We start from the raw sequence: 22,587 nt of genomic DNA, 5'->3' as shown, positions 1-22,587 counted from the left end.
ACTACTACTACTACTACTACTACTACTGCTACTACTACTACTACTACTACTACTACTACTACTACAAATACTACTACTACTACTACTACTACTACTACTGCTACTACTACTACTACTACTACTACTGCTACTACTGCTACTACTACTACTACTACTACTACTACTACTACTACTACTCCTACTACTACTACTACTACTACTACTACTACTACACTACTGCTACTACTACTACTACTGCTACTACTACTACTACTACTACTACTACTACTACTGCTACTACTACTACTACTACTACTACTACTACTACTACTACTACAAATACCTACTACTACTACTACTACTACTACTACTACTACTACTACTACTACTACTACTACTACTACTACCACTACTACTACTACTACTACCACTACTACTACTACTACTACTACTACTACTACTACTACTACTACTACTACTACTACCACTACTACTACTACTACTACTACTACTACTACTACTACTACTACTACTGCTACTACTACTACTACTACCACTACTACTACTACTACTACTACTACTACTACTACTACTACTACTACTACTACTACCACTACTACTACTACTACTACTACTACTACCGCCAGCACCACTACGTCTACTACTACTTTTGCTACAACTATCACCACCGCATCTACTACTACTACTACTACTACTACTACTACTACTACTACTACTACTGTTAATATAAGTACATCTTCTAATGCCAATCCTACCACTAATACTACTGTACGACTAATACTAATGATAATAATTTGATAAAATTTAAATACTACAGCTGATACTTCTAGTATAAATAACATTGCTGCTTTTTCAACACGACGACGAAGCATCAACTACAACACTTAAAAGACAGAAACAAATCACGAGGCAGTTCACTGACCTGTATCTCCCGAATCTAGCGTCCCAAACAATCTGTGTCGATGCACGTGCTGTGAGGGGACAACTGTCCACTTGAACCACAGGGAATACTGACGTGCTTTCCGCGACATAAACATCCTTCCCGACATTGCTGTTTATCTCACAGTTTTAAAACACCGCGGGCATGTTAGAAACATAAACGTCCCGTTTATTTCAGACAGAAATAAAACAGTAATTATATCACTCATGCACGCTTAGATACACACACACGCACATACACACACACGCACACACACACACATCCAAACACACACCACATCCAAACACACACACACAAAACACACACACACACACACACACACACATCCAAACACACACACACATCCAAACACACGCACGCACGCACGCACACACATCCACACACACACACACACACACACACACACACACACACACACACACACACACACACAATACATACATACATACATTTCAGCAAATTGAGTTAACATATAATAGTCTGTTCGTAAAACTGTCTGACAATGAAAACGGCCCGAGGCGGGGCTGTCAAGTTATGCAATGTTCATTGCGTCCATTTTAATTGCATGCAAACAAATCCATGGCAGAGCGTGTATGGAGGCATACAGTCACTCTCACAGACAGATCATTTATTTCACCTCACATGTAACACATGGCGAATAAATAAACACGTGTTGATTTCAACCTAATCTTGTCAGCTTTAAACGCGGGCTTAGATCATCCGATTGATTTAATAGTAGGTAACTGGTTTGTAAGAGGTCTAGGCATAGTGTTTAAATTTGTATCTTAAAATAATTAGGTACGAATGCATTGCTTCTTATCAACAACGTTAAATAACCCCATTTAACTCAAACTGTTCTGGTTTTAAGACATATCCGATTAAAAAAATATATATCGTCATACTTAATTTAATATGTGTACAAAGGTCGGTATATTTATAACGTATATGTTATATTTTCTAATTGGACACACAACATTGCGTAACGTTTTCCTTAAACATTTGGAGAAGCTCATCTCAAAGTCGCGTCGCAGTAACCTTTGGCCTTTGTTGACCTAAGCGGCACGATCTGGCCTCTGAAGCTGTGTAACTAAGTGTGTCAAAGGGTGTATATTTGGGCGCACGACTGTCACAGGTATCGTCCACATCGGGGTATGCGCGTGAGTCACGCGGGTCTAAATTAGTCCCATGATAGCGATTGTGGATGCAGATTGGTGCACGGGTCATGTGACTGCGCACACCTGGTTCGACTGGCGAGTTTGTTTGGTCACGTGATGAAAACAAATGGTATCGGTGTTTACACCCAGCTGCGTCGGGCTTTCCCGGGCTCGGCAGCTCAATATAGGTATGACGTAACTTGACCCAGTTACACGGAGAAAAACCTTCAGTTGAAGTCGATTTTGTAAGCAACCAAGACCGCGATGCGTGCATGGATATGTGGGGCGTTGATTTCCTTTTTCAATACTATTATATTTCAAACAATATTTCTAGCGTGATTTACCTGTCAGTTCTTCGTAATGTACGCTATGTTTGATCTAATAATAATGATTATCGTCACGACATAAAATTGACGCAGACTGTGTCTTTTAGTAAACGAAAATCTTGGAAGGTTTAAATAAACAACAATGTGCTTATCCTAACGGTGAAAATGCGTATCGGTTATAATTAATTGGCCAGATGTTGTTCCAAGGTTGACAGAGGCTTAACATAGGGTAACTTATGTTATGTCATATACCGAGATGCACGTCTTGTATGTAACTCATCAACTTTGTATCATCGAAGTGAAATCACCTGTGCAGCTCATTAAATGGCAATTACCCGCCATGGTCAATAACGCTAATCGTTTCTCAAACAACGCAACTGCACGTGTTGTCAGCAAACTTCCACACAGACCATCACAATAGCTAGTTGAAACGATTACACCACCAAAAGCGGTGATCGCTGCTCAGTGATATTGAGGGTGTTGAAGTGAAATTGATCTGTGTGTGGAGCTTGTCTGTCACCTGTTGATGGTTGAGCGCGGTGTGTGTCCACCACAACGGGCGGGTTGTAACTTGTTGTAGCGGTTGTACGCTAGTGTTGACAGGGGAGGCGAAGTGTGGCCGTCACGTGCCTACTCTCCCTACTTCCTAGCGGCGCTCCGCGCTTTGATGTATCGTACTGACAGTGAAACCTACACGTGTATATTTCATCATTGAAAAGGTAGGGCCAACCTGCAACAACTTTTATTGTCTGCATCTTCGTGCATGCCAGTTTGAGAGTAAATCGTGTCATTTTATGTTTAATCTGTTAATGTTTTATTTAATAGTGTATGCATATTGTTTAGGTGACTTTTATGTCGAAAACATATTTTCATTCAAGTCTTTGAAAGGCATATAGAAGTGATGCGCATGAGGAGGAGAATTTATGGATGTCAACTTCTTTATTACTAGGAACAAAACGTTTCGGAGTAATGGAGTAATCATATACTCAGAAACGTTGTGTTCCTAATGATAAAGAAGTTGACATCCATAAATTCTCCTCCTTAAATATATTCATTGTCATTATGTAATCAACGTAGGACGACAGAAAAGTTAGGTGTGTTTTTTTTCCAATCACAATTGTTATTCAATTCAAAGTCATTGTCCAGTAATGTATTTATTTAAGTATTATAGTATATTAACCCAAGAACCCCAGAAAACAACGCAGCCCATCTCACACGACTATAAGCGAGAACGATTGTCTGTCAGTGTATCAGTGATTCGCGCGGTTGGGTGGCGCATGGTTAAAGCGCCGGCTAATTCTCGTCTCGATTCCCCTCATTAGGACTACTGTTTCAACACACCTACTTCATGGCCCCTTGTCTGCTAATTACTACCTACCCCCCCCCCACCCCCCCCCCCCCACCCACCCCCCACCCCCCCACCCCCCACCCCACCCCCACCTCCCACCCACCCCCTGTTCAGAGTGAGGTTACTTACGGAGTTAGTGTAGTCAAAATGGGAAAAGGAAAAAAAACCGATTCCATGTAGTATTCTTTTGATTTATTGATTTATTCATGAATTTCCTCTTTTCAAGTTACAAATGTCAATCTGGTTTGTCAGCAAAATGGGTTTAATAAAAGCGATAAACTGTCTGTTTGTGAAAATAATGAATACGAGAACAAATAATACATTGAAAAAAACAGGATCTCATTTAGACATCGTCCATGGATATATGGGCTGAGGACAGATTGGCGACTGGAGTAGTCCATTATTCTATAGGTAGGCTCATTTTACCCCCTTCGTTTTTAGTAGTTATAATGGGTACACCCACAGAGGCACCTGACCTAGGTGCACCCCCCCCCCCCCCCCCACCCACAAACACCCCCCCCCCCCCACCCACCCACCCCCTTCCCCGCTCCAATATGATTGGTTCACTGCAACACGCGGCATACAACAGCACTCATTCACTACCAAGGAATTATGCATGCGTACATTTATGCATTACACATTAACGTTAACGTTTCAATCCAAGCGTATTTTAGAAGTTTCCAAGTAAAAAACAATATTCACTATTTTAAAAAGGACAATGAAGCAATCACGTTATTCACTGTAACGTCACGTGGCCAAATGTTTTGATAAAATAATGTTTTCATTAATATGTCTCTTTTAAATGCATAATAAGTTTTTTAAAATATGTAATTGATATCAACAATAGTCACTTGGTTCAATATTATGGTAATATATGAATTTCAAAACTAAAAACTAGAGTGATGATAATTGACCATACAGGCAGCGAGATGAGGGTGCCAGCCCTTCTGGGACACCCCCCGCAGACTGTCTGAAGGATGCTCGCACAATGCCAGTATTAAATATACTTTTACTTCCTTCGCACACTCGTTATCAAGATATATTTAATTGTGGACCCGGCTACGCAAACTTCCTATCTCAATCAGGATTTCCTTTTAATAAAGTCTGTCGCAGGGCACGGATTTGTGATGGTTTGTTTTCTCTGCGCCAGATCGATTTTATCTTGAGTGTGTTTGCACGATTTGGAACACTCGTGCCGCAAACTTGTATCACAAACAACCACCACCCCTGATTCGCAACGAGCTTAAGCCCCGCATATTGTCCCCTTAATTCCCGCTGGCCGCCTGACAGAAAATGGGGGATGAGGAGTGGGGTTCTTAACATGAGAGTTTAACGCCTGCAGAGAGGGGAGTTTCCCATAGCTAGTAATAAACGAGTCACCCCAATTCCATTCCCACCCAATTCTCAACTCTAGCAGCTTATACCCATCCCGTTCTCAGCTCTAGCAGCCTATACCCACCCCGTTCTCAGCTCTAGCAGCCTATACCCATCCCGTTCTCAACTCTAGCAGCTTATACCCATCCCGTTCTCAACTCTAGCAGCCTATACCCATCCCGTTCTCAACTCTAGCAGCTTATACCCATCCCGTTTTTAGCTCTAGCAGCCTATACCCATCCCGTTCTCAGCTCAAACAGCCTATACCCATCCCGTTCTCAGCTCTAGCAGCCTATACCCATCCCCTTCTCAGCTCTAGCAGCCTATACCCATCCCATTCTCAGCACCAGCGGCCTATACCCATCCCGTTCTCAACCCTAGCAGCTTATACCCATCCCGTTCTCAGGTGCGGATGCGGGTGCTTTATTTGGTAGATTGGTTGGTTGGTTTGTTGTTTTACGCCGCACTCAGCAATATTCCAGCTATATGACGGCGGTCTGTAAATAATCGAGTCTGGACCAGACAATCCAGTGATTAACATCATGAGCATCGATCCACGCAATTGGGATCGATGACTTGCAACCAAGTCAGCGAGCCTGACCACCCGGTCCCGTTAGTCGCCTTTTACGACAAGCATAGTCGCCTTTTACGGCAAGCAAGGGTTGCTGAAGACCTATTCTACCCCGAATCTTCACGGGTCGAGAGTAGATAGTGTGAGATTTGATTGGTACATAGTGTGCGATTGGTTTCGTTAGATCGTGTGAGATTGGTTTGAGTACATAGTGTGAGATTGGTTTAGGTAGATTGTGTGAGATTGGTTTGGGTAGATAGTGTGAGATTGGTTTGGGTAGATAGTGTGAGATTGGTTTGGGTAGATAGTATGAGATTGGTTTGGTTAGATAGTATGACATTGGTTTGGGTAGATAGTTGGTAGAAGACACATCAAGGAATGGATAAGGTAGATATGCCACGCCGCTTCGCGTTCGTCATCCGGGCCCTGATCGAGATTGTTTGTTCTAAACCCAGATTTACGTCACAGGAATGCTTATTGTCGTAATTTATTCAACACGTGTCGGCCTCAGGCCATTGTGTACACACGTTATGGTACAGTGCTGTACAGGGTCACTCGCGTACAGCTAGACTCCAAATTATGGTGATATAACTGACAGTCTGTTCATAACGGTGTTAGTTCAACTCACACATACACGCACACACACACACACACGCGCGCGCGCACACACACACACACACACGCGCTCTCTCTCTCTCTTTCTCTCCCCTCTCTCTCTCTCTCTCAAACACACACACTCACACAATTACTCACACAATTACTCACACAAACGCTCTCTCGCACACACAAACACACTCTTCACCCCTCTCTCTCTCTCTCTCTCTCACACACACACACACCCATTCACACACGCACACACTCGCACAATCACTCACACAAACGCTCTCTCGCACACACAAACACACTCTCACTCTTTCTCTCTCTCTCACACACACACACACTCTTACTCTCTTTCTCTCACACACACACTTACACTCTTTCTCTCACACACATACACACTCTCTGTCACACGGACACACACTTACTCACACACTCACTCACTCACACGCCCACCCGTTCAATGACTGACTCACTGACTCAGTCTCTCACTCACTCACTCACTCACTCAAAGCATTATCTTCGCATTTGATATTCGTTATCAACGACATATTTACACAGCTTAATTCTACTTTCCTTTGGTAGAAACATGGACACAAGCATTTCTGGATCGGAAAATATCCGGATGGACGAATACCATCAAAACGGAAGTAGGATATCTGATCCGCGGCTGCGGAAAGCGGTTGCTATGGTAACGGAAACGCAGAGACTGACCCCGCTGTTGAAGGAGGAACTTCGGCTACAGATCCTCACAAAACGGCATGCTAATGGACAGGCTGAAATCGACAAGGAGGACCATACCCCCAAACAATTTGAGGTATTCATCTATTTGAAGAGTATGAACACACATTGCCATTTAGAAAGTGGTCAAACGTAACAAATGTTATAGTAGGGATAACGCTTTCTTAGTCAGAGAGATTCGCGTACTTTTTCGGGTTGAGTCCCGTCCGGGACTCGATCTCACACCGCCAGATTGAGGCACCTAATCGCCAGGACGCAAAGGTAGCGATCTAACCCACTCAGCCACCGAGGCTTCCACAAAAAATGAAAGTCCGACAACTGGCAGTCAAGATCACGTACTTTGTGTACCCCTCTGACAAATGTAAATTGGCACAGCGCACGTTTTAGATGGCTGACTTTGTGTGCTGGCGATTAGGTGCCTCACTCTGGCGGTATGGGTTCGATTCCCGGACGGGATTCAACCAATAAAAGTACGAGGATCTGTACTTTACCAAGAAAGTGTTGTCCCAAATATAACATTTGTTATATTTGAAGAGTAGATTCTCCTTGCCTCCATCGGTTGGGGATGATGGAGAGGTGGAACTCTGGGGCCGAAAATATACTGAGTCAAATTAAAACTTCACATTTTTAAAAGTAATCCCATATATGATATAAAACGGACAAATGTATCAGAGAAGGTCATTTTTAATCATTAATGTCCAAAGAAGGATTTTAATTAACGGTGGTAACCATAATTTGTTCCAAGCACCTACGGTATTCGGTAATAACATCAACAGTTTAAATCCCAAGCACGAGAATCTGATGGCACACAAGTTCAGTAGCGTGTATGGCCACCATGTGCGTTGACAACTGCCACACAACGCCCCGGATGGACCTTGTGATGCTTGTGAACACATGATTGGGAAGACGACGCCATTGTTGCTGCAAAATGGTGCCAAGATCTTGCAAATTCTGTGGTTGGTTCTGGAGAGTGCGCAGTGCATGTGACGTCACACGTGGTCGACATGGCCGAGGGCGATCAGCGGTGGTACCCGTTTGCTGTAGACGCGTCTGTAAATCATAAACAGTCCGTCGACTACAACCCATCGTCCTTGCGACTTCAGCTACGGACGTTCCCGTCTGCAACATGCCGATGGCACGTTCACGTTTCACAGTTGAAAGGCGTGGCATGACAAATGGCCGTAAAGACTTTTGTTTTCTTGTGTTTTTTTGTTTTTTTAATGACTGCTAACAAGTATGGCTGAAAACACGTGCGGTATTATGGCCACGTGACCATTTGCACGTGAAAAAACACTTTTGCCACTATAGTGCTGTGCACATGATTTTGATCGATTCACCTGCACAAAAACGGGTGTTATCTGAAGACAATACGTGGCCATTACTGTTTAAATACACAATAAGGGCCCACAATGATAACTGGTCAAAAAGTTAAAATTTTAGGATTGTGAAGTTTTTAATTTGGTTCAGTATATGTTCCCATAGTCAACGCTTGCCGCAAGTATGGCATCATTTCCCGATTGACTAAGTCAGTGCTCATGCTATGAATCATTGTTTTTATCATTTACAGACTGCCGTCGCGATACAGCTGTAATATTACTGACTACGACATCAAACATCATTCCTTTGCTCTGTGTGTGTATATATTGTTCGACCTCCAGTTTCGTTTTACGCACTGAATGATTTACAATAAACAATCTATTCACCTTCAGTTGACCCCAGAGGAAATAGAGAAGAAACAACGACGAAGAGAACAGAATAGATTAGCCGCTCAACGATGTCGTCAGAAGAAGAAAATGTGTCAGAACTTCGTCTTACTGGTACGGAAATGTAGAACATCAAGAAAAACGCAGGATAAGTTGTTTAATACAACGTTTTACTTTCAAGTTGTGATCAATTTTAATAACCGGTAATTATAACCGATAACAGGCTAAATTTCGAGTACTGTACCTGTACAGACCCAAGAACCCCCCCGCCCCCCTGCAAAAAAACCTATGATTGTGGGTTCGAATCCCGGTTCGCCCCGATTATGTTTCTAGGTTTGTCAGCACCATACCCGTGCTCGTGGGTTTCACCGAAGTGGTAAACATCTGAGACCTGCATCACTTCGGGCTTTCCTCCCACATTAAGCTGACACGTCGTGATATAACTGGAATGCTATTAAAAGCGGCGTTTAACCCAACTCACTCACGTCACGTGTCTAATTTCAGGAGCTGGAAAAGCAGCAGGCCCGGAACCGAGACCTAGAGATGGAACTGCGCAAACTCCGCCGAGAGAAAATGGAGCTTCAATCGGCTTACGAGAGTCATGTGACTTCCGGTTTGTGCAGCTTCGTTAAACCGGAAGGAGAACACATTCTGCCGCCATGTTCCTTTTCGGATTTCAGTTTCATAGGCGAAGCTTTGAACTTGCCAGAGGACTGATGATGTCTAGGTTTTTACAGACATGGTCCAGACTTGCCAGAATTAGTTTCCCACTGTGTCTTTCAGAGATCCTCTTTTAATTTTCATACAGTTGTTTAATATTTTCTTCTTTTGACAATGTAACGTACGTTAGTGTGGATTCTTAGTGTTTAATTCAAATGGAAACCATTTTCATAATGGAACCATATTCATTGGGTATTAGCCGTAACCATTCGCACATGATTTAAAGAGCCTCGCAGCAGTAGGGTGGCTGCAATGACATGTTTATCTGGTACAAGGATGCCAATATTTCAATGTTGAAATATATATCCTCCGTCTTGAGTTCGTGCGAAAAGAGACCAATCAATCAAATACGTAGCTGTAAACTTATGAGCACGCATGGTCAAGCATTTTGTGTGGAAATCCCCGTCTAATTAACTAGCACCAGCTGTGGACACTGATATGGCTCAAAAGTTCTTAAATTGGAGGCCAAGACAAATAGTGGTGTGCCGGATGCCAAGAGGTGCGGGTTGGCCCCCTCCCTCCAAAGACAGTCTGTATAGGCCAGGGATATACCACCCCCCCCCCCCCCCCCCCCCCCCCATCCCCCACCCCACCCCCCCCCACCACCCCCACCCCCTCCACACACACAAACACATCCCCCACACGAACACCTCTCCAATCTTAATAAACAAATGCATTGTGTCAGTTACCTAATAACTCATGTATCTACGCGCAGTACAGCAGGTGCCTAATCACTCATGTATCTACGCGCAGTACAGCAGGTGCCTAATCACTCATGTATCTACGCGCAGTACAGCAGGTGCCAGACATTGCAGTGACACAGACGGTTGTGAAACAGTCTTTCCTGAACTTTCTCCCGGATGCAAACATTTATGCGTCTTGAACTACCGGAATATTCTCGTTATTGTGTTTGCTAAACGAAACACAAAGTTTGCGCCAAATGAAATTGTTTCATAACCCGGATCCAGGTTTTACGAAGCACTCTTTAACGTGTCTGACAATGTCAGTTATGGAAATATGTCCGCCATGAAAACACCCACATACCTTCACATGTGGATCTTTTATACCAGCGAGAGGCTGGCAGTGAGTTTAACGCAGGGGTATTTATTCTTTAGCGAAATAAAAAAATTCCGGCCTTATTGGTAGGGTGGGTTGGTGGAGGGGGTGGAGGTGTTGGTGGGGGGGGGGGGAGGTAGAGCGGACTGGGGAGGGTGTGTGTGTGTGGGGGGGGGGGGGGGGGGGGGGGGAGTGCCGTTTCACGTTTCGAGGATAGTCCATCAGTACCAAAACCTACAAGCAGACATCCACATTACGACATTCCATTATACACCCCCAGTTTAATTCATAACCTTGCCGTTTTAAAGAAAATATCGCAGAGGTTAATTTAATTGAGGAAACGCCTCGCAAATGTCCCGGGCCTACTAACGGGCCTGGTGAGTCCGAACATAAGTTCCAGGTCTGTTCTATAGTGATGTGATATTTATACAGTACATATGGCCTCGATATGCCCAATCACATCAACAGGGTGGTGGGTGTTCATGTCATACGACATCTTGTGGTTTTGTGCTCAACTGGACAAAAAGGTCAAGCGCAGATAGTTTAAAGCAAGTCCGTCGTCCATGCGGTTGTTAGTAAAATTCTATTCATGTAGATCATGCATAGGTCGAAGTTTCAGCTGACTGTTATATTTCTTTTCCGGATAATAATTAAGAGCATTAAGAACTTTCAGATACAATCCAGGAACAAAATTAATAAAAAATAATCAGAAGTAGATCAGAGTTAATAGAGTTCAATGACAACAACGGTATCACACTCAGAACCAGTTGAGCACAGCTCCATAGGATTTATTTTCATTTCATTGATACTACATGTGGTAAATGTTATTTTCTGTAGCATGTTTATTTGTTTGTTTTATTATTGAACAGATGAAGTAAATATATTTAAAGGCGAGATGTTCCCAAGAACGCAATACTTTGTGTTCTGGGAGATTCATAGCCCGCTCCATCCCGGGAGTTGCCTTTAAGTATCAATATCTTGCTGTACCTGTTGCAGATGTGATGCTGTCCCGCTTTACTTGGCTCAATGTGTTACAATCACCACGCAATGTGTAGCTGTTCAATCGCGTTTCAAAGCCTGCATACTTTACCCAAGTGTACGTACCATCCGAACCCATGCACGTATCATTCATACCCATGTACGTACCATCCGTACCCATGCAAGTACCATCAGGACCATTTGTACCGATGTACGTACGATTCATACCGATGTACGTACGATTCATACCGATGTACGTACCATTCATACCCATGTACGTACCATCCGTACCCATGCACGTACCATCAGTACCACTCGTACCGATGTACGTACCATTCGTACCCATGTACGTACCATCCGTACCCATGCACGTACCATTAATACCCATGTACGTACCAAACGTACCCATGTACGTACTATTCGTACCTATGCACGCATCATCCGTACCCATGGACGAACCATTCGTACCATATACGTATCATCCGCACCCATGTATGTACCATCCGTGCCAATGTACGTACCATCCGTACCCATGTACGTACAATCGTACCTAGTATGTATCATCCGGTCCCATGGACGTACCATTCGTACCATGGACGCATCATCCGTATCCATGTACGTACCATCCGCATCCATGTACGTACCACCCGTACCCATGTACGTACCATCCGTAACCATGTACATACGTAAGTCAGCGTGTACGCAGAACTTAACGATCCGAAATTACGTGAACATAGGGGTATGATAGAACACTGCTTGAGTACATAAACCTATATTTATCAGTCGTATTGGGTATTACATATGATTTATTACTTATATGCGGATAACGCGGGTTGGTTTCACGTTTATCATCATCAAACATATATACTGCTTCTGAACGTATATACTCACTATCAGTATGTTCCCCTGCACACCGAGGATGATTTTCCTTGTTTCTCGTGGACGATACCTCCTATGCAGATCACAGTACTGAATACTAGGTATCTTATAATGGGAGACTTTTGACCCCAAACGAATCAATGTGACAAAGTAAACCTTTTCAACTTCTTTCGACAAACGGTCACGTTCTGAAACACACCGTTATTATGCTACAGGTCACGTGAAGATATTGTTTAGGCACATGTGTTTTGACAATAATAATGTTTTAACTGTTAAAGAAATATGGACCATACATTTCATCAGCGACGTTTATATCAATGTGCAATTCTGTATGTTCCTTTATGCAATAAACTTTTATATCTATAGATTTGTGTGTTTTAAATAACCTATTCACAAACAAAACATGCATTATAATTAAGCTTTACGATGCTGGCAACACACGAAATGCTAATGGTGCTATGATATGTGTTTATCCTCGATTGTCTAGAGTATTATATCTAAATGCTATTGTATTGGGATATAATACGGTGGAAGATCGAGTTTTATACACACTCGAAACTGCCGTTTATAGGGGTCTATAATAAATGACGTGATGGTCTCAAGATATTAAGGGGCGCGGTTGGCTCATCCGTCTAAGGCGCCGCAATTCTACGTGCTGAGTTGCGTCCCTTGGGCACGCCAGAAACCTATGATTGTGGGTTCGAATCCCGGTTCGCCCCGATTGTTTCTAGGTTTGTCAGCACCATACCCGTGCTCGTGGGTTTCAACAAAATGGTAAACGTCTGAGACCTGCATCACTTCGGGCTTTCCTCCCACATTAAGCTGACACGCCGCGATATAACTGGAATATTGTTAAAAGCGGCGTTAAACCCAACTCACTCACTCACTCAATCTTCGAGTTTCCATGGCAACGACTTTGACTTAGACTGAAAATGGCTGTAGTGCTCCGTTCTTGAAAACCGTACAATATTTCTTCACCAAACTTGGCACATTGATAGGTCTAATGATGACTGCATCAACGCGCTTAACGTAGAAGACATACGACTTGCGTTTTGAACGAACGTAGGTGCCCCGTATGTATTGCCTTTGTGAAATTAAGGCAATAATTAACTGCTATAACAGCGAGACCCCCGTTAGTCCGGAAACCTTGCAATCCGGGCGACGTTGCAGAGAAAACCAATACATAATGATTCCTAAATCCAAACATTTATTAATCCGGGCCCTTTTACGAAGACATCTTCAGTACGGATTAACAGCAACTCACAATGACCACTTTGAGTTAGCAGTGATGGAGTTCATATTTGAGTGACCTTGTAATGTCATGTCAACGCTGATACAGTGTCATGTCAACTCAGATTCAATTTCATGTCATATGCCTATCAAAATATCGCCGGCACGTGTTGCCAATTTCATTCCGTCTGGGTGATGTTAACAATACACAAACGCATATGGAACAGCTAGTATTCGGAAATAGATCTAAAACTTCCTGATTGGCAACTATATTTAATGTAACACGTTTCAATATACAAGTAGCGTGTCAAATATAATGGTGTCATTGATTGAATTCGACAATGCTACTATTTACAGTTGCACTTTTACATCATGGGCGAGCAGTAATAAAAATACATTTAAATTGTATTTTTGGCCTTGAACATCAAACTTATTGAAAACATATAATCAATTTAAACATGAGAGAGTTTGTGTGTGTGTGTGTGTGTGGGGGGGGGGGGGGGGGGGGGGGCCTGGGGTGGATGTGTGAGAGCGTGTGTTAATGTTTGTGTGTGCGCGTGAGTGTGTGTTTGTGAGTGGGGTTTTGTGTTTGTGTGTGAGTGAGTGTGTGTGTGTGTGCGCGTGAGTGTGTGAGTGGGTTTTTGGGTTTGTGTGTGAGTGAGTGAGTGTGTGCGTGTGTGTGTGTGTGTGTGTGTGTGTGTGTGTGTGTGTGTGTGTGTGTGTGTGTGTGTGTGTGTGTGTGCGCGCGCGCGTGAGTGTGTGAGTGGGTTTTTGGGTTTGTGTGTGAGTGAGTGAGTGTGTGTGTGCGTGTGCATGTGTGTGTGTGAGTGTGATGCTTGGTGTGTACGTGGGGTGTATGGGGGATGTGGGGGTCCGTCCATACCACGTCAGATATTCCAGGAACAAGCCTGATGATTGTTTTAAAGACACCCTCAGTCATCAGTCACTACAAACATAGATTGAAACACTTAACGACGATTTTTTTTATGTACGTCAAACAGTTTTCTTACAGTTTATGTTTTGCTCCAAACAGTCGTTTTAGCCAGCACTTCCCAGAAAATAAATAGTCGAATGTCCGAAATTCCTAATCCCATTACTCAGGTAGTGGAAAAATGTGGACGCCGTGATGGTAACATGTGAAAATAACTTTCCTGTATTTAAGGGGGCGGTCGGGTAGCCTAGTGGTTAAGCGTTCGCTCGTCACGCCAAAGACCCGGGTTCGATTCCCGATATGGGTACAATGTGTGAAGCCCATTTCTGGTGTCCCCCGCGGTGTAATTGCTGAAATATTGCTAAAAGCGGCGTAAAACCATACTCACTCACTCACTCCTGTATTTAAGAACAGATGTAAATACTTTAAAAACAGCTCCAAAGCAAAAGTCAATGTCAATGAGAACATTTCTGTCAAAGAAGGCACATGGCAGTTGTTACATGCTCCGATTGATAACAAGGTGTCGGTTTGGTTCTGGGTTAGACATACTGCCCCAGTCAGCGGCTCGCGTTTCTCGTTTCGCCCGGAAAAGCACGTAGTCAACTTGGGCCCGAGGTGAGAGAGGGTGTATGGGAGTATCGCTGTCGGAAAAGTTCGTTTCATGTTCTCCGATTGCACTCTTCGATAAACGTCGTAAGATTCTGATGGCGGTGTGATATATTTTAATTTTTTTTTGTAACGTGTGAGAAACTCACTCTGTCACTTTTTTAGGTCGGAGTCAAGGTGAATAAACTGAGCAGCTGAGGACGTATCGCTGCTTTATGGGTAAACATTTGGTTCGTGTGTTCCGATTGCACTTGTCGATAATCTCCGAATGTGGCGCGAGACATCGTTAGTTTACTGCGAGATTACGCGTAAAGGGTTATAGAATCAGAAAGAATCTTGTTAGGTTCAGAAAAGGTTTGTTTGTCTGACTGAATGTGTAGTAAGACCTAGACACTGGGTGTTGTTCGTAACTTTATCGGGTGTCTTACTCCCATGTTCTAATTAATAGGGCTTGAACGGCTAAAGAAGGATTGTAGTACAGTTGTGGACACGCCAGGTCGCCGTTGTAGACGCGTGGAGGTCGCCGTCGTAGACGCGTGGAGGTCGCCGTTGTCGACACGCGGAGTTCGCCATTGTAGACACGTGGTTGTCGCCGTTGTAGACGCGTGGAGTTCGCCGTCGTAGACGCGCGGAGGTCGCCGTTGTAGACACGTAGAGTCGCTGTTGTAGAGACGTGGAGGTCGCCGTTTTCGACACATGGAGGTCGCCGTTGTAGACTCGTGGAAGTCGCCGTTGTCGACACGCGGAGTTCGCCATTGTAGACACGTGGATGTCGCCGTTGTAGACGCATGGAGGTCGCCATTGTAGACACGTGGAGGTCGCCGTTGTAGACACGTAGAGGTCGCCGTTGTAGACACGTAGATGTTGCCGTTGTGGACACGTGGAGGTCGCCGTTGAGATTAGATATCGTGCATACCACAAGCGTGCACAAATCGTACATGCTACTAATGTGCACTAAAATCGTACATACCTCATGCGTGCACAAATCGTACATACCACATACGTGCACTAATCGTACATACTACTAGCGTGCACTAATCGTACATACCACATGCGTGCACAATCATGCATACCACTAGCGTGCATAAATCTTGCATACCATATGCGTGCACAAATCGTACATACCACATGCGTGCTCAAATCGTGCATACTAGCGTGCACTAATCGTACATACCACATGCGTGCACTTATTTTGCATATCACTACCAGACTTGTTTTTGTTCCTGTAACACACACCCGTGTTATCAAGGTTCCTGTGACACACATACATGTTATAAAGGTTCCTGTGACACACATCCATGTTATCAAGGTTCCTGTAACACACATCCATGTTATCAAGGTTCCTGTGACACACATCCATGTTATCAAGGTTCCTGTAACACACATCCATGTTATCAAGGTTCCTGTAACACACATCCATGTTATCAAGGTTCCTGTAACACACATCCATGTTATCAAGGTTCCTGTAACACACATCCATGTTATCAAGGTTCCTGTAACACACATCCATGTTATCAAGGTTCCTGTAACACACATCCATGTTATCAAGGTTCCTGTAACACACATCCATGTTATCAAGGTTCCTGTAACACACATCCATGTTATCAAGGTTCCTGTAACACACATCCATGTTATCAAGGTTCCTGTAACACACATCCATGTTATCAAGGTTCCTGTAACACACATCCATGTTATCAAGGTTCCTGTAACACACATCCATGTTATCAAGGTTCCTGTAACACACATCCATGTTAGCAAGGTTCCTGTAACACACATCCATGTTATCAAGGTTCCTGTGACACACATCCATGTTATCAAGGTTCCTGTGACACACATCCATGTTATCAAGGTTCCTGTAACACACATCCATGTTATCAAGGTTCCTGTAACACACATCCATGTTATCAAGGTTCCTGTAACAGACATCCATGTTAGCAAGGTTCCTGTAACACACATCCATGTTATCAAGGTTCCTGTAACACACATCCATGTTATCAAGGTTCCTGTAACACACATCCATGTTATCAAGGTTCCTGTAACACACATCCATGTTAGCAAGGTTCCTGTAACACACATCCATGTTATCAAGGTTCCTGTGACACACATCCATGTTAGCAAGGTTCCTGTAACACACATCCATGTTAGCAAGGTTCCTGTAACACACATCCATGTTATCAAGGTTCCTGTAACACACATCCATGTTAGCAAGGTTCCTGTAACACACATCCATGTTATCAAGGTTCCTGTGACACACATCCATGTTATCAAGGTTCCTGTGACACACATCCATGTTATCAAGGTTCCTGTAACACACATCCATGTTATCAAGGTTCCTGTAACACACATCCATGTTAGCAAGGTTCCTGTAACACACATCCATGTTATCAAGGTTCCTGTGACACACATCCATGTTAGCAAGGTTCCTGTAACACACATCCATGTTAGCAAGGTTCCTGTAACACACATCCATGTTATCAAGGTTCCTGTAACACACATCCATGTTAGCAAGGTTCCTGTAACACACATCCATGTTATCAAGGTTCCTGTGACACACATCCATGTTAGCAAGGTTCCTGTAACACACATCCATGTTAGCAAGGTTCCTGTAACACACATCCATGTTATCAAGGTTCCTGTAACACACATCCATGTTAGCAAGGTTCCTGTAACACACATCCATGTTATCAAGGTTCCTGTGACACACATCCATGTTATCAAGGTTCCTGTGACACACATCCATGTTATCAAGGTTCCTGTAACACACATCCATGTTAGCAAGGTTCCTGTGACACACATCCATGTTATCAAGGTTCCTGTAACAGACATCCATGTTAGCAAGGTTCCTGTAACACACATCCATGTTATCAAGGTTCCTGTGACACACATCCATGTTATCAAGGTTCCTGTAACACACATCCATGTTATCAAGGTTCCTGTAACACACATCCATGTTATCAAGGTTCCTGTAACACACATCCATGTTAGCAAGGTTCCTGTAACACACATCCATGTTATCAAGGTTCCTGTGACACACATCCATGTTATCAAGGTTCCTGTAACACACATCCATGTTATCAAGGTTCCTGTAACACACATCCATGTTATCAAGGTTCCTGTAACACACATCCATGTTATCAAGGTTCCTGTAACACACATCCATGTTATCAAGGTTCCTGTAACACACATCCATGTTAGCAAGGTTCCTGTAACACACATCCATGTTATCAAGGTTCCTGTGACACACATCCATGTTATCAAGGTTCCTGTGACACACATCCATGTTATCAAGGTTCCTGTAACACACATCCATGTTATCAAGGTTCCTGTAACACACATCCATGTTAGCAAGGTTCCTGTGACACACATCCATGTTATCAAGGTTCCTGTAACAGACATCCATGTTATCAAGGTTCCTGTGACACACATCAAATATATCAAATATATCAACAAGAGTTGATAAAAGTTGAACACCTCAGAGGCTTGCCGAGGACCTTTTTACACTTTTATCAACGAGTGTTGATATTCTTGATATCAAAAGACACTCGATCGAGATTCCATTTACCATCAAACAACATTCTTCCAACTTTTTCAGTTTGCAGACAGTAATAAGTAGTGTCTTAAGTGTAAAAAGTACTGCAAACAGCTTCAGTAGCAGAGCCATTAGTGATGTCATTTGATTGTGACGTCATGGTAACAAAGACAACGGTAACATGGTAATTGTGATGCAATGTCATTGTAGCGATATCTACAATGTAGACATCGATTGATCTCACACAAGCGATATCTCCCGTGGGAGCCAGCTTTGGATGATAAATGAAATTTCTGCACACACTTAATAAATCCGCTGTTGATTTTTGGTTTCGTTGTTTGTATTATTGACGATTGCACGTGACATCTTTTAATAAGGGAAACATGCCACCTATTATTATCATTATTAACTGAAGATTTTTAATTGACATAATGACATATGTACTGACGTACACACACATATTAATTGATTTGAATATATTTTACTTTAACAAACACGTTGTTTGCCAAAAGTAATTGTTGACTTGTGAAATTACTGTGTCATCTGTGACATGAGAAAAAAAGCCATATGTCGTAAATTGACAATCACAAATATCAACATTGTCGGCTGTCGGCGACATGCATATTTGTGTCGGACAAGGAACCTGACATGGTTGCATGGACATTTCATCTGCAGATATTGTCAATCCTTCCAGAAGCACTCTTTCGTCGGCCTTGTGTAAAGTGCGGAGACACAACAAAAACATGTACATATCAAAACAAAAACACACGTGACCCTGGAAATGTTTGTCGAAACACGTGCATCAGGAAATCGACACACCAGCCATGTTTGCTTTGTCGTGTCAACCTCGCGTCAAAATCAGAACGCTTTGCGAAAGCAAGCTTTCGACAAACACCTCCCAAGCTTAGAACAATGGTCGAGTCTATTATACACAATAGAGACCCAAACCTCAATTTGAAACTCGGGAAAAACACACCACACGATGACATCAGGGCTGTTTGGACAAGTTCATCTTCTCTTTTGTTTGATACAAACACATGGCTAATTCTACATTCAAGAACCGCAGTTCCACTCATCCAGTCGGCTTAATGCAACCAAATACATTAACATTTCAAAAATCAACACTCTGTATGCTGACACTTTATATTTACCTAGATCTACCTAATTAATTTTTTAACCGGAGGGGTAGGTTTACTTAAAGTAACAGCCAACGTTGACATCAAAGATGGCCGTCGCACGCGCAAGTTGGCTTCCCGCCAAATCCTCGAGTGCCCAGACGACACACAGAAGAGTAGCGCCTATCAAATAAAGACCCGAAGAGCAAATTTGCTAATGATTGGCTTAAACCATCGCCCGAATCTTTAAGTGAAACTAGTTGATGCACGATGGCGGTGCAAGCCGTCTGGCGACGAGGCAAAACTTTTTTTGCGTCCTCGTGCGTACAATGAAACTGGTCGCATGACCTCGCGCCTCGACTGTTTGGGGACCCGCTGATAGATAGAATAATGTGGTTATTACAAGCAAAATATTGTATATCGTTGAAAGTTTACCAGGTGTATGTTTAATGAGCGCAGATAAGCACATTTGTTTGGCTGTGTTGTTTCATTGAATGCCAGTCAAGCCGCTTCATCTATAGATATTGAACCATATCATGAACCATGGCAGATATAAATGTGACAAAAGATGTACTTTGAGAGTAAGCAATAATCATATTGCTAAATATTTGATGATATATTAATCATTTTATTAACGGACTAGCGATAATTGGTGTTCTTACTAACATCGCTTTCAGATAAACAAGGAAGTGATTCAAGCCATATGTTTTGCATACAATAAATACGTATGTCAGTATAATAAGCGATCATGTTAACGTGGGTGAATGTGTCTATCATTATCTTTGTCATTATTCGAGTTAGTTATCGTCATTTAATAATATAATTATAACTTAATGCCATGACGTATAGGGCGTCGTGCACGTGCAATGCAAAGTGTAGGAAAGCTAATTTGTACACTTAAAGAAGACTCGTCACCCACGACGTCTCTACTCCCGGCCACAGTGGCCCAGTGGATAGAGCGGAAGGTGGCTGGTTCGATTCACTGGCTGCGTCATACCAAAACACGTCAAACCTCGCCCTTTTTGTTACCCTGCCTGGCGCTCCACATGAAAGGATAACACAAGGACTGGTCAGCTCGGGGTCAGTATGCTGCGTCTGAGTCGGGTATCTGTGTTTAATAAACCGCGGCATGGTATCTCAGTTGGCTAGCACTATCAAACTTGCATTAGCACCGACTTGTGCAAGCAGCCACACACGCACACACACGCAGGCACACACACCCACCCACTCACTCACACACGCACGCACACACGCGCTCACAAACATACACACACTTTCTCTCTCTCTCTCTCTCACACACACACACACTCACTCACTCACACACGCACGCACACACGCGCTCACAAACATACACACACTTTCTCTCTCTCTCTCTCTCTCTCTCTCTCTCTCTCTCTCTCTCACACACACACACACACTCACACACATTCACTCACTCGACTAGCGGGATCGGGTGGTCAGACTTACTGACTTGGTTGATGCATGTCATCGTATCCCAATTGCGTGGATCGATGCTCATGATTTCAGCCACTGGATTGTCTGGTCCAGACACGATTACTTACAGACCGCCGTCATTTAGCTGGAATATTGCTGAATGCAGCGTTAAACAAGAAACACTTGTAGATATGTCAACGACAGTGACTCTATACCAAAATTACACCTGGAGATACGTCTACGACAGTGACTCTATACCAAAATTACACCTGGAGATACGTCTACGACAGTGACTCTATACCAATATTACACCTGGAGATACGTCTACAACAGTGACTCTATACCAATATAACACCTGGAGATATGTCTATGACAGTGACTCTATACCAATATTACACCTGGATATACGTCTACGACAGTGACTCTATACCAATATTACACCTGGAGATACGTCTACGACAGTGACTCTATACCAATATTACACCTGGAGATACGTCTACGACAGTGACACTATACCAATATTACACCTGGAGATACGTCAACGACAGTGACTCTATACCAATATTACACCTGGAGTTACGTCAACGACAGTGACTCTACACCAATATTACACCTGAATATACGTCTACGACAGTGACACTATACCAATATTACACCCGGAGATACGTCAACGACAGTGACAGTGACTCTATACCAATATTACACCTGGAGATACGTCAACGACAGTGACACTATACCAATATTACACCTTGAGATACGTCTACGACAGTAACAGTGACACTATACCAATTTTACACCTGGAGATACGTCTACGACAGTAACAGTGACACTATACCAATATTACATCTGGAGATACGTGTACGACAGTAACAGTGACACTATACCAATTTTACACCTGGAGATACGTGTACGACAGTGACTCTATACCAATATTACACCTGGAGATACGTCTACGACAGTAACAGTGACACTATCACAATATTACACCCGGAGATACGTCAACGACAGTGACAGTGACTCTATACCAATATTACATCTGGAGATATGTCTACGACAGTGACTCTATACCAATATTACACCTGGAGATACGTGTACGACAGTGACTCTATACCAATATTACACCTGGAGATACGTCTACGACAGTGACTCTATACCAATATTACACCTGTACGTCTACGTGTGTCCTATACATCCTATACCAATATTACAAGAACTCGAAGGCATGAAAACTGTAAGGAAATGAGAAACTATGTGTGTCATATTCTACTTTAGTTTTTGAAACTTTATGCCAAATAAATCCCTGAAACAATTATGTATTTACTTTTATCGTAAACGCAACGATACAGAGAAGTTTC

The 22,587-nt window shown here is 43.0% G+C and overlaps 1 protein-coding gene across 1 annotated transcript; it reads left to right on the top strand.

Moving 5' to 3' along the window:
- Positions 1–6,876: 6,876 nt before the first annotated feature.
- Positions 6,877–10,012, top strand: LOC124121582 (cyclic AMP-dependent transcription factor ATF-3-like). The gene is made up of 3 exons (XM_048398685.1): positions 6,877–7,127; positions 8,761–8,868; positions 9,259–10,012. Exons 1-3 carry the CDS (start codon positions 6,900–6,902, stop codon positions 9,469–9,471), a joined length of 549 nt encoding a protein of 182 aa, XP_048254642.1. The 5' UTR covers positions 6,877–6,899; the 3' UTR covers positions 9,472–10,012.
- The last annotated feature ends 12,575 nt before the right edge of the window (positions 10,013–22,587 follow it).

The sequence above is a fragment of the Haliotis rufescens genome, unplaced genomic scaffold (genome assembly GCF_023055435.1).
Source record: "Haliotis rufescens isolate VD_foot unplaced genomic scaffold, xgHalRufe1.0.p SCAF_183, whole genome shotgun sequence".
NCBI classification, from domain to species: domain Eukaryota; kingdom Metazoa; phylum Mollusca; class Gastropoda; order Lepetellida; family Haliotidae; genus Haliotis; species Haliotis rufescens.
Note: the sequence above shows the minus strand (reverse complement) of the source record. Positions and strands in the feature narration are given on the sequence as shown.

What these genes read in the sequence shown, in the direction of transcription:
- LOC124121582 (XM_048398685.1), top strand. Translation starts at nt 6,900, where the DNA reads ATGGACACAAGCATTTCTGGATCGGAAAATATCCGGATGGACGAATAC. An exon ending in ATACCCCCAAACAATTTGAG is followed by an intron (nt 7,128 to 8,760) that starts GTATTCATCTAT and finishes ATTCACCTTCAG; the next exon opens with TTGACCCCAGAGGAAATAGA. An exon ending in GTCAGAACTTCGTCTTACTG is followed by an intron (nt 8,869 to 9,258) that starts GTACGGAAATGT and finishes GTCTAATTTCAG; the next exon opens with GAGCTGGAAAAGCAGCAGGC.